Genomic DNA, 15,106 nt, shown 5'->3' with positions numbered 1-15,106 from the left:
ATTGAAGAAATGCACCATGGAGCGGTGGCCAAGAAGAAAACACAACACATACACACCACCAAGACACAAAAATACAAACTTTAGTGTGGTACATATTCAACTACAACCCTTATTTTATAACTATTTTATAAGTATTATGAATTTCTACCTCTCTGCTGAGGGATTTCTATGGCCTTTGGCTCGTCTTCTACTTTTCCAGAAGCAACGATCTCATCTGATTATAGAAGCAAACGTATCTAGTCATGTTCTAAGGAATTCATAAAAATGCTGAATATCCACGGGGAACCTTTCAAAGTCAAAGCATACCTTTGACTGGTGTACTCGCCTCCAGCTTTGGTTTAGCTAGAGCTGTTGGTATCCCCCTTTGTTTGACTGTTTGGATGACTGATATGAAGTAACAAACAGTGAACATACAAGTCAACACACAAATCATAACAAAATCTTTGAAGACAGCTTACGGCATTTCAACAAGGCCAACTTATTGTGTTAATAGGTCAAGATGAGTTACTAGTAAGTGTTTATAAGACCAACCAAATGGTATTGACAGACATATCTACCTTCAGACTTTTTGGCCTGCGGTTGTTGTATTGGTGTTTCCAAATGTTGTGGTTCTGCTGACACTTCTAGATCTTTCACCGGCTCTGCTGATCGTTCTATAACCTGTGCTGTTGGATCTTTCTGTGGTTCTACCACAGCTGTTTTTGCTACTTCTGGAACTTTCTTCAGTGTTTCTGGAACTGGTTCTTCAGGAAGCTTCTTTGGTTCCTTGGGAGGCTTTTTAGGTGCTTCAGGAACCTTCTTTGGTTCTTCAGGAAGCTTCTTTGGTTCTTCAGGAAGTTTCTTTGGTTCCTTTGTAGCCTTCTTTGCTGCTTCAGGAACCTTTTTTGGTTCTTCATGAACCTTCTTTGGTTCTTCAGGAAGCTTCTTTGGTTCCTTTGTAGCCTTCTTTGCTGCTTCAGGAACCTTTTTTGGTTCTTCATGAACCTTCTTTGGTTCTTCAGGAAGTTTCTTTGGTTCCTTGGTAGCCTTCTTTGTTGCTTCAGGAACCTTCTTTGGTGCTTCAGGAACCTTCTTTGGTTCTTCAGGAACCTTCTTTGGTTCCTCTGTAGCCTTCTTTGCTGCTTCAGGAACCTTTTTTGGTTCTTCAGGAACCTTCTTTGGCTCTTCAGGAAGCTTCTTTGGTTCCTCTATAGCCTTCTTTGCTGCTTCAGGAACCTTTTTTGATTCTTCAGGAACCTTCTTTGGCTCTTCAGGAAGCTTCCTTGGTTCCTCTGTAGCCTTCTTTGCCGCTTCAGGAACCTTTAGTGCTTCAGGAACCTTCTTTGGTGCTTCAGGAACCTCAGGAGCCTTGATTTTTTCTGGAGCTTCCAGGTCCCTTGGTTCAGTTACTTCCTGCTGATGTTTATCAGCCAGCAGATATGGTTTTCTTGGAGGTTCGTGTATCTTTGATTCTAAAGCAACTTAAAAGAAGATTTATTTAATATTTAAGATTTTTTTTCTAATACCAAAAATCTGTAGTCACACTCTAACGAGTGCTTAGCATGCTGAAAGATATTCATGTAAGATATTTCAGAAAAGCAAAAGTTATACTAACAAGTATAAGAGAAACCGGCACAACACAGCAGCCTATCAACAAACTCTTTGTAGTACCTTTAACTGGGATATCTTCAACTTTTTGTGGAGTAACTTTGGGTGCAGATGGTTGAGGTACAGGTTCTTCTGGTCTTGGTGTTTCTTGCACTTAAGAGAAGATTGTGTATTTTTTATCCAACAGCTAACAATTAAGATTAATATGGAATCAAAGATACATTCTTAATGAGTGAAGTCAAAGTAGGAAAGATGATATTAGAGAAAAAGAAGCAACACGACTTTGGTTAACAATCTATACCTTCAGTTGGAAGATGTTCCAATGATGGAGAAGCAAGGACTGCACTTAGTTGAAGTACAGGTTCTTCTGACTTTGGTGGTTCTGGTACTTTGAAAGAAATGCATACAGTGTATATGTTCAGTAACCTTCTGGTAACCACGGTGGCGTCAACACTCTATCGAGTGCTTAGAGAAAGACACAATCACAGTACATTAAATACACAGCCGAGCCGTGTTTGTGTAAAGAGAGTTAGTGTCACACATGAAAAACATGTCCCTTCATTACCTTTTAATAATGCATTGAATTTATATAGCGCACAATTCCACTATTCATTCACTCTCACATTCACACACTGATGCAGGCAAACCACAGTTGTAGCCACAGCTGCCCTGGGGCAGACTGACAGAAGCGAGGCTGCCATATCGCACCATCGGCCCCTCTGGCCAACACTAGTAGGCGGTAGGTGAAGTGTCTTGCCGAAGGACACAACGACCAGGACAGAGAGAGCTGGGGAATCGAACTTGCAACTTTCCGGTTACAGATGAGCTTCCCAACCCCCTGAGCCAGGGTTTTGTTCTGTTAGTGTCAGTCTTTGTTTAAGTAATCGTTGTAGAGACTGGTTGAATTGTGGCTTCTGCTAGTTTGTCTACAGCTGGCACTTTGGACAGCATTTATATGTTTAAAGGTTTACTCTTTTACTTACCATAGAATTATTTTCATGATCAAAATTTGTTAGATTTGTTATTTATACGCCAAAGCAATGTCTTTTTTAAAGGCTATATTCAAACACTCCAAACACCACGTGTGGTCCACACTATAGACAGTGTTAATGCTTAAAGATCAAGAGGTTAGCAGCAAAGGACATCCATGACATATATGAACATGTTAAGAAGTGCACACTTAGGTCACGGCAACATGAAACAAAACTAGAAGAACTTGGGATGTAATGACTTTCCATTTGAACATCAGAAAAACAAAGTGTTCATTATATTACCTTTTGGTTTTGAGGCCTCTGGCGTTTTCTTAGTGGGGACAGCTTTTGGTTCTTGGAGCTCAGGCTTAATTTGAGCCACTTCAGGCTTAGGCACCACTGGTTTCACGGGTTCCACTTCAGGCTTAGGCACCACTAATTTCATGGGTTCCACTTCAGGTTCTGAATGAACCAGTTTTGGTGTTGCTGGTTTGGGTCGGTAAGGTTCAGGTTGGGTGAAGACTACTGGTTCTTCAAGGTTAACAGAGAAATATTACCATCATTTAACATGGGAACCACAGAGTTGTAAGAGCTTGGGGCAAAGAGGAGACACATAAAACCTGACAGCAAGAACTCAATGCTATTTACGCATTGTAAGAACAGCAAGAAAATACTTCAGACAACAATTAAAGAGACAAAAAAAGCCTAAAAAATATTCATTAAATCTGAAAGATCTTGAGAGCATAATCGTGAATAGTTTGAATTTCATATTCATGCTAAAGTTGGTGAGTTTGTGCTACAAAAACTTGACTAAAGTTTTAAATATAGTGTAAATATGCAATATAATATACCATGAGATTTCCTGAAGTTGGTGTAAAAGTACGATGCTTTCTGGTAAAGATTTGTAATTCGCATCATTTACATAAACAGTTGAGAACGTGAGCCAATAAAGACCCACAAACACATAAAATAAGACATTTTTAGTGACTCCCTGCATCATGAACATTACCTTCTGGAGCTGGACGTTTCTCTCTCTGAGGTGGAGCAGGGGCTTCAGGCTGTAGCTTCTTTGCTTCAGGTACTTTAAAACATTATCATTCATTTCAGTTTCTCACCACATTAAACTGAACATCAAGGTTTCTTTATTATTATTTCTTTAGGAAAAAATTAAGAATGGAAATAAAAAAGAAAAGATGTAACATACCAACAAGACAAACACCACACGAAGAAGAATATAAAGAGCAGACATTTGTAGATACCTTTGACCAGAGGTGGAGGCGGAGCTTCAGGCTCAGAGGGTTTCTCCTCTGGCATCCTGTAAATCTCAGGAACTTGAAAGATCAAGAAAGGTCACATTAAAACTACTTCAGCCAAGCTCTACCGTCTACTCTGCCAAATCTACTGCATGGAAAGCTTCAGTGAAGGTTAATAAGAGCATGAAGGCAAGAACAGAATAACTGCAGAGAGATGAGACCAAAACATGACAAAAACAGGTAACATGCAGGATCATAGAAGTAACACCTGAGAAGAAGAACAGCTTCTGTAAGCAGCAGTTGGTGTTTGAAGCATTTAAGTAGAATTTAAGTGGGCAGACAAACAACAGTCAGCTGATTGGCAGCGCCTCATTATATTTCAGCTCTGAGCTTTATGAACAGCCACAACATTTGCAGTTATACCTTCAGGGATTTCTCCTCTGCCCTCGACCTCAGTCCACTCAACAGTTTCTTCTACAGGTTTTTTCTCTTCTGGTGAGGAAAAAAATGTAAACTCAGAAAAAGAACGACTGACATGTGAAAGCTGCTGCAGGTCGTCGAGTATCCAAAGCTGCTAAAAACAAAACGAAACACAATAACAGGCGAAACAGGAAGACGGGTGCGGGCCGCACCGATGAGCAGTTCAGACAAAAACACGTCCACAGCACGTTAACAGTCATTACACTTCATAGAGTGATTAAAGCTGATACCTGAGACGGACGAGTACTGAACCGAAAGCGTCTCTTCTTCATGTGTCAGACTTTGAAACACTACAGCAGACCACGGAAAGATATTCACCGTTAGACGTCAGATCAGTGAACAGTTTATGTTTGTGCAGACGACGATCAGGTCAGGAAACCTTTAAATATTTCAGATGAAACTCCACAATCCTGAATTTGAAGTTTGAAGTTCTGACTTTCAAAATTTGAGGTGAGATAATCCAATTTTAAGTTTAGCTTTAAAAAAATCTGACTTACTGTTTATTTATTGAAAACCTCATTTTTATTTTTCAAATCTGAGCAGCAAAATCTGAGAGGCAACAAAAACCATAATGAGAATATAATAAATCAGATTTTAAAACAGGAATGTTGACATTTTTGTAATTCAGAAAACAACGTGATAAAAATCATAATTATAGTCAGAAACTTGTAATTCTTTACTACAATAAAATAAAAAGAACTGTACATCTCTGGCTGAATTTTAAATCTCGTCATATCAGGATTAATTTGAAGAGTGATTCTTAGACACTGACATGATCCTCGTCTGCACAGCTCAGATAATGAAGCTGAATTATATTTGGGATATTATAACGGGTCGTGTACAGATGACGCTTAAAACAAGCACACAGTTACTCAGGGTTAAAGGAGGAGGAAGAAGGTGATGAAGATGATGATGGTTATGATTATGATGATGGACTTGAGGGTGATGACGGTTAAAGAAAACAGTTTAATGCAGAAAACCCGTCTTTCACATTTCGTCACGCAAACTGCAGAGATTACGGCGGTTAGAGCTGATCTTAGACAGTGGCGACTGCAGTACCTCTCACTTCTGTTCTCTCCTCAAAAAGATCAAACTCGGAGGAATCTTGTGGCAGAAAACAATCGTGTAAATGAGAGAAACGAGCAGAGTTACTGAAATCCTGATCAGTTTGAACCAGACTCACCTCTGCACACGAGCATAGACACTGCCTCTGACACACGAACGGCTGTGTCGGGGACATCTGAAGGTTCAGCCACAAACACTTTGAGTATTATTATTATTACTATTATTATTGTTGTTTTTAAGTTCTGACAGTAAAACTTAACACTTGTTTGGTATGACTGAAATCACAGTGACGTGTAAGATGATGCAGTGAGTCAGGATAATGTTTGTTGAACTGAAACCCCACAGTCACAGTGAAAGCCTTGTTGGCAGTGGTTGGCTGTATAGCACAAACCAATGAGACGTCAAGGAGCCTCGCAAATAGATGAGCGGTGATTCTTGTGAAAATGGTGTCGGTGAAATGACCAGTGCGACCTCGACCTTGTTGTAAAATCGTGAACCTGCGTCTGAGTTTGCAGGTGAAGACGTGTTCAGGTTTACTGTCGTTTATTTGCTGCACTTTTTAAGATACTCACCCTGAGGAACCCTCCCTAACTCAATTTCTGTGAAAGGACAAAGTACAGAAGCGTTATTGTAGCTGCTGACATCACGCTGATGTCAGTAATGTGTAAAAAACGTACAGACCTTTGCCTGACAGGTAAAGCTCGGCTGTGCTTCGAGCTTCTCCCAGTGGCTCCAGACGAGCAATCACCGAGTACACGCCTGATGGGGAAACATCACGTTTCAGGCCAAACTGTCCCTCAAACACTTACAGAAGAGATCGCGGTAAAGGCCGGTCACACCAGAGAGCCCAGCTAATCCTCTCTAAACGTCAGCACTGCAGTAATGTCCAGGTGAAGTTAAGTTTGTTTCACAGAGCTAATCCTGCACAAGGACAAGTCAAATATGCTACACCGCTGCTGGTACACAAATATAGTCGCTGGCTAGTTTTGCTATTTGACGGTATCCTGTTCAGTTCATTCAAAAAATAAAAACTGATTACCGAGTAAAGCTCAAGGTTTAAGAAGCTAAATAAAAGCGCATGTGCTGCTCTGAAGTCTGGCAGCGACTCGGCTGTAATACGACGGCGGGTGGATGAGCAGCGGGGTTCATTAGAGAGGATCCACTAAACGATGCTGGCGTGACCGCAACTTTACTCAGATTTCACATCTTTGCATTGAGCTGAGGCAGAACACTACCAGGTTAGCAGACATGTCTTCTTTTGGTCCGATTAGTTTTTCATGTACCAAAAATCATTTTACAGGGGATCTAATCCCCTCCTAAAAATTCTCAATTATTTCTTACTTTATCATCAGTTTATCTTCTGTCTGCTTAAAAATAATTTCAGATCTTTCATGTTTTTACTGCCCCTCTCCCTAAAAGCATTCATATGATTGTTGGGTTTTTCTGTCTACTTTACAATATAAAGCGCCTTCAGGTCACTGTTGTTGTGTTGTGCTGCTGTATAAATAAAACTGATAAAATACCAAAAGGTGCTAGAAACAGTAAGAACTGTGTTTACTATGAAACTCAGTAACAGCAGAATACGCCCCCTTCAAGCGCCCAGTAACATCTTTTTAGCTTAAAGATATTCAGCTGCTGTTTGTCGTGTGAGTTAGTAAAAGTCTCAGCTAAAACGGCTAAATGCATTCAATGACATGATTAGAAGACTTTTTTAATACTTTTATTGTGCACCATTAAAAGCAGACGTTAATCTATAAGATGATGCATACTACTCAAACAGCTAAACTTTGGTGTAGTTGTTAGAAAAGTGTCTCCGGAGGAAACAGTTACTTGGCTGTGTAACAAACCTTCGTCCTCTGCAGTTACGTTGTGGATTGTCATAAAGTGCCGTCGGCTTTCAGTCCTGAAGTTATATTTTGGGCTTTCTTTAAGCTCCCACGAGTCTTTGTACCACGTGACGGTAGCGTTGTCGAAGGACAACTCGCACTCGAAGGAGGCAGAGTGGCGTTCGTCGACCTCGATGCTTCGGATGCTTTTAGTGAACTGAATTTGATCGACTAGAACCAGACAATAAGAGTGAGCCTCCGAAATATGCATTTTAAATGTGAAGATCTGATGTCACAGTTAAGTGTTAAGACTCCTCTTTGGACTAAAATCAGCTTCAGTATAAAAGACACAGAAACAAACACACAAGGTAGAGGAGAACCTTCAGGTTCAAAGAGGTCAGTCTGAGTCGTGTTAGTTCGGACTCATCCTTCTTACCTGTCTTACGAGCGGCTCCTGATAATAAAATGGAAGAGCTGGACGTGAGGACGTGTTACAGACACACAGAGACAGACATCGGGATCAAACACTCTGACTCTTACCTGTGACCGTCAGTTTGGCGTTGGAGATGTGAGGACCGCACACCACGCGGTAGTTGCCCTGATCTTTGACCTGGCAGTTCTTGATTTTCAGATAATGGCGGTCCCCCACGCTGCTGATGTCGTACTGTTCGCTGTTGTCCAGTTTCTGGGTGCCTTTGTACCAGGTGAGCGTGATCTCCGGGTAGTTGATCTTAATCTGGCACTCAAAGATGGCGCTCTGGTTCTCCGTGATGGTTTGGTCAGTGATGTCCTCCATCACAGAGACAGGCTGAGCAAGAAAAACCCGTTTCATCAACGTCTGAAGTTGTGTATTGTCAAATCATTGATTATCAGAAATCATATTAAGTTTTTCAGCATTATATACTGAAACACGATGTGTTTATTTTTTAATGGCCTCATAATTAGATGGTGCTTTTACCTCCATGCTGACGCGTCCCTCTAGCTGCTCGATGAGTCGGGCCATGTCCTCTTCTTCGACTCGTGCCCCATGCTCGACCTCCTGCAGCAGGACAGAGTCTGTGAGAGTCGCTTCAGGGAACATTTTCCATGTTTCCATGGTATTCATTCGTGCTTTATTATTATTATTAATTTGTTTAACTTTGCATTATTCTGTTCTCGGCTCTTTGGTCAGCACTTGCTGTTTTAAAGCGCTTTACAAATAAAGTTGGCTTGGTAGCAAAATATGGAGAGATCATGTTCGCTATGTCCAAATTCCTCTCTGGAAAGGAGAAGTATATGTAAAATGCCTGTTTTTCTGCCTTATTTGTCTGCATATGTTCAGCTGCTCTCAACTCAGACTAAGAAGCCCCAAAGTATAAGCCCCTGTTTATAAGATTGAAACCTGCAGTCAGTTGAGACTGAAGAAGTCACCTGGATGATGACGAAACGTTTCTCCCACTGCAAACGTCCAGATGAACAGAATCAACTTTTGGAGAAGCCCCAAAGTAGGTTTTAGTTTAAATATGGGACCAAATACTCACACCTAGAAGCTGCTGGTAGTGAGTTTTTGCAGACTAAAGTTGGTAAAATGTTATCGGCTCCACAGCTAAGCCAAAATGTTGGAGACCCCAGAAGTGTGTTACCAGTCCAGAGACTTGAGGGCCATTTGGCCCTTTATTTGGTGGAATTTAGAGGTAAAGTTTTTGTCTCCATCCTTCCTGCTAACAGATTGTGAAGCTGAACCGTGATATTAATTCTGCTGCTTGCTCACACAGCTGCACTATGTGGGACGATGTCCGGTCATCTGTGCTGACGCTTTCTGTCTTACCGCTCTTCCAGTCTCCATCTCCTTCTCCTTCTTCAGGAACTCCACGGCCTGCAGGATGGCACGGTAGTCATGGATTCCATGTTCCCGCAGGATCCTCTCATAGTCTTTGGGGTCGTGACCTCTAAGCAGATCTACAATGTTGACGTCTTCTTCTTTCTTGGGACTCTTCTGCTTGGAAGGAGTCCTGAAAATAGAAAATACATGATCAGATTTTTCTCTGAAGCAGATATCTCCCAGATGTTTGCTCTTCTGTTTCCTTTAGGCTTTGATAAAAGAGTCGTGGCACAGAAAAGGATTTCACACTGCCACCATATCTTAATGCCTTACTTCTTGAGCCTCGTTCTTAAGTCTCCCATTTCTCCCATTTCCTCCTTTTTGGTCACCTCCATATCAGCGCCACTCTCAATTTCTCCATGATTGTTGGTGGCAACACATCTGTAATGACCAGAATCAGACTTGGTCACTTCTCTGATCTGCAGTTTGGCATCCTGGCCCTTGTGCTCAATGGAGATTCGACCACCGGGGGTGATCTGTCTCCATTTGCCCTTCATCCACTTCACACTGGGGATTGGGTCACCTCCAATCTTGGCGATAAAGGTTGCAGTACCCTCTGCCAAAATCAGAAGTACACAAAGTTAGTTCAAAATGGAAACCTTTAGAGATAATGAATGAAAGCAAAAAGAGCCATGGCTCCTTGTGCTTACTCTCTGTGACAGAAACATTTTGGGGTTCCTCGATGAAGAACAGATTGTCGAGCCTTTTGACCGGGGCGGCTGCAGCCGGGGCAGCAGCCTCAGCGGGTGGGGCCTTGGCACCTTTATCTGAAAGGATTTGAAAGTGAGTTAAATGTTGTGAAACACATAACCAGCAGAAATGGTAAATGGCCTGTATTTGTATAGCGCTTTTTACTAGTCCCCCTAGGGACCCCAAAGCACTTTACAGTCCAGTCATTCACACACTGGTGGAGGCAGCTACAGTTGTAGCCACAGCTGCCCTGGGGCGCACTGACAGAAGTGAGGCTGCCATATTGCGCCATCGGCCCCTCTGGCCAACACCAGTAGTAACGACCGAGACTGTCCGAGCTGGGGGTCGAACCAGCAACCTTCCGATTACTAGGCGAACTCCCAACTCTTGAGCCACGATCGCCCTTGAGCCGAAAGAAATAAACACACTGCATTTCTCATAAAACTACTTCAAAAACAAAGTTTTGTAGTAATGTTGGTTTAGCTTCACTGCAGTAAATACTTTTTCCACCGTGCAGTGGAGAGACAAGATGTGTTCATTACACAAAACTGGAACCACAGATGGATTACCTTTTACAGTGACTTTAGACTTGCAGAAGTCAGTGCCATTTGCATTGCTGGCCTTGCACAGGTAATCTCCAGCATCCGTCTTTGACACCTGGCTGATCTCCAGATTGGCCGTTCCACCAACAAATGAGATTTTGGTGTTTCCGCTGGACACGAGCTCTCTCCTGTCCTTCATCCACTGGATGGTTATTGGAGTAGAGCCGGTGACGTGGCATTGGAGGCTCAGCTTCTCCCCTTCACCCACAGTCACTGGTTCCAGAGGAACATCAAATTTGGGAGCCTGGCCAGTTTCTAGAGAAGTGGTGGAAAAACCGACAGGATGACTACAAATACTCACCTTTCAAACAGTGAACTGTTAAACTGAAGCTCATCCAAAATCTGGATGGATGCTAGCAAAACAAGTCACTGTATTTCATCCTGAAAACAGTCATAATTTTACCCAAATATAGTAAAATATTACCCAAACATTACTTTAATACAAGGAAAGTGTCAGGTTTTAATCTTTAGTGCCATAAGAACATCCTGTAGAGTCACATCAGCTTTAGCTGCATGGATGAAAAGGATCAAATCCTAAATGACAGAGTCCTACCTGTTACTGTGAGAGAAACCTTACAGGAATCTTTGCCAGCTTCATTGGAGGCCTCACAGGTGTAAACACCACCGTCAGAGCCCGTGGAGTCTCTGACACACAGCACGGCCATGTTGTTTTTGAAGCTGATATCATATTTGTCCGAGGCGCGGATCTCACTGTTGTCCTTGTACCAGGAGACGGTCAGAGGTTGCGAGCCGGACACTCGGCCCTCGATCTTTACAGTCTTACCCACTGAATCCACCATGGACTCAGAAGGCTTCTTGGTGAAGTTTGGAGGAACTTTGCGCTCTGTTAGTGGGGAAGAAAATAAGAAAGAAAATCATGCCGTGCAGTGGCATTGGAAGTTTGAGATTCCAATTTAAGAGTTCAGGCCACCGGGCCTTTACCACAGCTTCAGGAAAAAGAGTCTGGCACAGCACACAAGACAACATACAAACAACACAAAAGCAAAGAAATACTAAACATCAGAGATTCTGACCAAAAATCTCCTGTCTATGAAAAAGACCATTATCTGACATTACAGCGTTCTCAGCCGGAGAACTGGTTTCAAGCATCTCTCAAAGCTTAGTAAATCCTTATTTCAAGACCTACAAAACGCAGAGCCAGCCACTGAAAACACACCCTAAAATATCATCCTGGTTATTCCTGGCAAGCACAAGATCACAGGAAGTCAAATTTATTTCCATAGCACTTTTAAAACAACAGCTGGTCACCAAAGTGCTGAACATCTAAAAGAAAAGTCAAATGGCATAAAAAGAGGACGAAAGACAACAGAATCTAAGAAAGTAAATATAAATCGAGAAGATCTGAGTAAGAAAGAGCACAAAAGTAATCAGAACTTATTCTGATTTAAAAGAGAATAAGAGGGTTTTCAGGTGGGTTTTGAAAGTGTCTAATGTTCCACAGTTTAGGTGAAGCCACAGCAAAGGGACAATCTCTGTGCTGCAATCTGAACCTCGGGAAATGTAGGCGCATTTGGTGCGCAGACCACAACTACATTCAACAGCATCAGTGATTAGAACGATATCTGGGAATCAGACAAAGGAAACGTGTTGGTTCGTGCACCACCTTTTCTGACATGACTGGCATCTATGAATTATTCACTTACTGTTACATAAACATGGGAATTGTCCTCTGAGTGTTTCAAGTATATCTTCAGTCTCAACATTATGCCGGGCAGGCTGGTTCTGAGAAACAACGGTTTGGTTGGCTTCACGCTTCCCTGTTACGCTGCCATCTAATAATAATAGGTGATGGAGGTTATGAAATATTGGAGATAAACTAAGATCCGTTTTTAGACCTCGATGACTAAATACTGTGTTCCTAAACAACAGCGGCTGCTCTTTTGCAGTACTTGTCTGAAAGGTGGGAAACCTCTAAATATGAACCTGGATTAAAGCTCGTTGTTGACTTTTAAGAATCCTTGTAACTCAACAAAACAGCTCGAAAAATGTCTTTAAAATATTCACAGTCACACCAGGTTTCATTCATTCTTCATTAATGTAGAAAAATGAAGTAGTGAACGTGAGCATCACCTTTCACAGCCACGCTACAGCTGGTGGAGGCTGAACCAACCCGGTTCTCGGCCTTGCAGATATATTCACCGTGATCAGACTTGGTAGATTTGAACAGTTTCAAAGTGGCAATGCCATCTGCAAAGTCCATTGAGCAACTGTTGGACTTGCGCAGCTTTCCATCATCTTTAAACCAGGTGACAGAGATCACAGGAGTTCCTGCAATCCTGCACTCTAAGGTCACCGCATCACCCATCGTTACCTCCACTGGCTCCAGCTTGTCAACAAAGCATGGTGCTTCTAAAGTGAGAGATCAGGGTGGTTTAGTTTAAGTACAGATGTGTAAACATATAAATGAAAAATGTGTTTAAAAAATGGCCAAATTAATGAATGCATGGTCATAAGTCACCATAAGAAAAACAGAGTGATCCACATTCACATGCACAACCAATCATTTTACCTAGGATTGTAACTTGTGCTTCACATTTGTCACTTCCAGCTCCATTGTCTACCTCACAATAGTATCTACCAGCTGCCTCCATCCTTTCAGAGTTCAGAACCTCCAGGATGCAAGAGGTGTCTGTGGTGATCATGTTGTGCAGATAAGAGGCTTGGATGAGTTTACCATCCTTTTTCCAGGTTACATTTACAGTTGGGGTTCCAGCATATGCGACCTCGAGCCTCAGAGGCTTGTTCTTTTCAATGGAAATGTCCCTCAGCCTCTTCACAAAGTGGACTGGCTCTGAGAGGGGTAAGTCCACCGTCAGTTAAATAAAAATCAGTACATGAATTGTAAGACGGGCATATATAATGCTAACAAACCTTTCACAAACAGAAAAACTGAGCAGCTGTCCTTTCCTGCATCATTAATGATCTGGCAGGTGTACTCTCCTGCATGACACTTTTCAACTTTATGAAGAACCAGTGTGGCGACGTCATCCTTCAGGGAGATCTCGCAGCCTCTCCCGTGCTGCATTTCCTTGGCTCCCCTGAACCATTTGACCTTTATGGGAATGCTGCCTTTCACTTTAGCCAAGAAAGACACACTTTGGCCAGGCAACGTTTCTCGAGCCTCAGGCGTTTCAGAAAAAGATGGAGGTTCTGGTTTCCAATAAAAAGATTCAAATAAAAAAAGATTTGCTGTAACCAAACCTCTGATCCTGGCTGAGGAAACCATGTTTAAAATATTCTCTGGATTACTGACCTGTCACATTCATTGAAGCACTTGTCTCACTGGCTCCTGCAGCGTTCACAGCTTTACATGTGTATTTGCCAGAGTCTGATGTCTTAATCACTGGAATGCTCAGTGTGCGCACATTATCCACGCTGCTAATGTCATAGTTCGGCCCACTGTTTATCTCTTGGCCATTATGGAACCAGGAAGTTGTTAAAGGAGCAGAACCGGTAATCTTACACTCCAGCTCACCAGGCTTACCCACAACAAGGTGGGTATCTCTCAGCTTCTTTATGAAACTCGGTGGAATCAACTTATCTATTGTAAAGAAACAATAACATGGAGAGCTGATTGCTCATTAAAAAGAAGAAGACAAGAAGAAGACATGCTCACAAATGGACAGCGAACACAAAAAACACAAACCTGAGACTGTGAGCTTAATTTTGCAAGAGGATGTTCCAATGTGGTTTGCAACCTGCAGTGTGTATTCTCCGGCATCTGCTTTGTCAGCAGACAGAATCTTCAGGGTGGCAAGCTGCTTTTTGAAGCTCAGATGATACTTTGCATTAGCAGAGAGCTCTTTGTTGCCCTTGAACCATGTAGTTTTCAGTTCTGGTGAGCCAGATACTGTTACCTCAAGAGACACAGTTTCTCCTGACTTCACATTCAACAGCTCCGGGCTTTCCACGATAGCAGCAGGTTCTAAAGATTATGTAAGAACGCGTTAGGCTAAAGAAATCCTGGTAATTAATTGCAATGGTAATGCAATTAACTTTGGAGTTCTACAAACCTAGAACCGTCACTTGGGAGACCGACTCTACCGCTCCACAGTCGTTCCTCAGCTGGCAGGTGTATTTACCAGCTGTGGTTGGGTCAGCCTGGGGCACTACAAGAGCAACCACATTGTTTTCAAAGGTGATCCTCCTGTTGTCATTTTCTCTGAGAATATGATCCTTGTCCTGAACCCAAGACACAGTCAGTGGCTCCGAGCCGTGCACGGTAGCTGTCAGCGTCAGCTGCTGACCGAGTCTCACTGACCGATCGACCAGTTTCTCCACAAACACTGGTGGTTCTGAACAGTGATGGAAAGATCACAGATGAGGAGAGGTGATCACACGTGGCCAAGCTTTGAGGAAATGACCACTAATATTACACTAACCTTTCAGAGTAAGGGCAGTGTGGCACGATTTACTTCCTACATTGTTTGACACCCTGCACTCATAAAGCCCGGCGTCATCTTGCTCCAGCTTTATAATATGAAGTGTAGCAAAGCTGCCCACATTGACCATCTTGCATTTTCTATCCTCCTTTAGTGGCCTGTTGTCTTTGTACCAGTTAACCTGGAAAGGTGGGGTGCCAGACATCTCACAATGCAGACTAGCATCTTTGCCTTTTATGGCCTCCACAGGGCTTGGAGTTTTAACAAAGGAGGGGGACTCTAGAAAATACAATGAGATATATTAACAGATGAAGCATTCATGAAGACTTGACACGAAGCAAGCAGTTCATCCGGACAGTTTCAACCAA

At 42.4% G+C, this 15,106-nt stretch overlaps 1 protein-coding gene across 3 annotated transcripts in view; it reads right to left on the bottom strand.

The window, feature by feature from the left end:
- LOC102797270 (titin-like) overlaps window positions 1-15,106 on the bottom strand; it is a 170,353-nt gene that overhangs the window by 112,895 nt on the left and 42,352 nt on the right. For all 3 annotated transcript variants that reach the window (XM_087853005.1, XM_087853003.1, XM_087853004.1), the window contains 30 exons: window positions 14,739-15,017; window positions 14,370-14,651; window positions 14,003-14,281; window positions 13,610-13,897; window positions 13,228-13,506; window positions 12,866-13,147; window positions 12,427-12,705; window positions 10,889-11,179; window positions 10,303-10,590; window positions 9,694-9,810; window positions 9,317-9,599; window positions 8,990-9,173; window positions 8,141-8,221; window positions 7,723-7,990; window positions 7,619-7,636; window positions 7,204-7,413; window positions 6,038-6,115; window positions 5,929-5,955; window positions 5,475-5,531; window positions 5,351-5,395; window positions 4,522-4,581; window positions 4,235-4,303; window positions 3,818-3,889; window positions 3,568-3,639; window positions 2,862-3,089; window positions 1,889-1,975; window positions 1,651-1,740; window positions 558-1,460; window positions 307-384; window positions 149-214 (listed from right to left, as the gene is read on the bottom strand). In XM_087853005.1, the coding sequence (XP_087709131.1) occupies window positions 149-214; window positions 307-384; window positions 558-1,460; window positions 1,651-1,740; window positions 1,889-1,975; window positions 2,862-3,089; window positions 3,568-3,639; window positions 3,818-3,889; window positions 4,235-4,303; window positions 4,522-4,581; window positions 5,351-5,395; window positions 5,475-5,531; window positions 5,929-5,955; window positions 6,038-6,115; window positions 7,204-7,413; window positions 7,619-7,636; window positions 7,723-7,990; window positions 8,141-8,221; window positions 8,990-9,173; window positions 9,317-9,599; window positions 9,694-9,810; window positions 10,303-10,590; window positions 10,889-11,179; window positions 12,427-12,705; window positions 12,866-13,147; window positions 13,228-13,506; window positions 13,610-13,897; window positions 14,003-14,281; window positions 14,370-14,651; window positions 14,739-15,017 (5,640 nt within the window). The remainder of the gene's footprint in view (window positions 1-148; window positions 215-306; window positions 385-557; window positions 1,461-1,650; window positions 1,741-1,888; window positions 1,976-2,861; window positions 3,090-3,567; window positions 3,640-3,817; window positions 3,890-4,234; window positions 4,304-4,521; window positions 4,582-5,350; window positions 5,396-5,474; window positions 5,532-5,928; window positions 5,956-6,037; window positions 6,116-7,203; window positions 7,414-7,618; window positions 7,637-7,722; window positions 7,991-8,140; window positions 8,222-8,989; window positions 9,174-9,316; window positions 9,600-9,693; window positions 9,811-10,302; window positions 10,591-10,888; window positions 11,180-12,426; window positions 12,706-12,865; window positions 13,148-13,227; window positions 13,507-13,609; window positions 13,898-14,002; window positions 14,282-14,369; window positions 14,652-14,738; window positions 15,018-15,106) is intronic.

Source organism: Neolamprologus brichardi, chromosome 16, assembly GCF_056152115.1.
Source record: "Neolamprologus brichardi isolate AB-2024 chromosome 16, ASM5615211v1, whole genome shotgun sequence".
NCBI lineage: Eukaryota > Metazoa > Chordata > Actinopteri > Cichliformes > Cichlidae > Neolamprologus > Neolamprologus brichardi.
The sequence above is the reverse complement of the archived record's forward strand: the minus strand, read 5'-3'. Positions and strand labels throughout refer to the sequence as shown.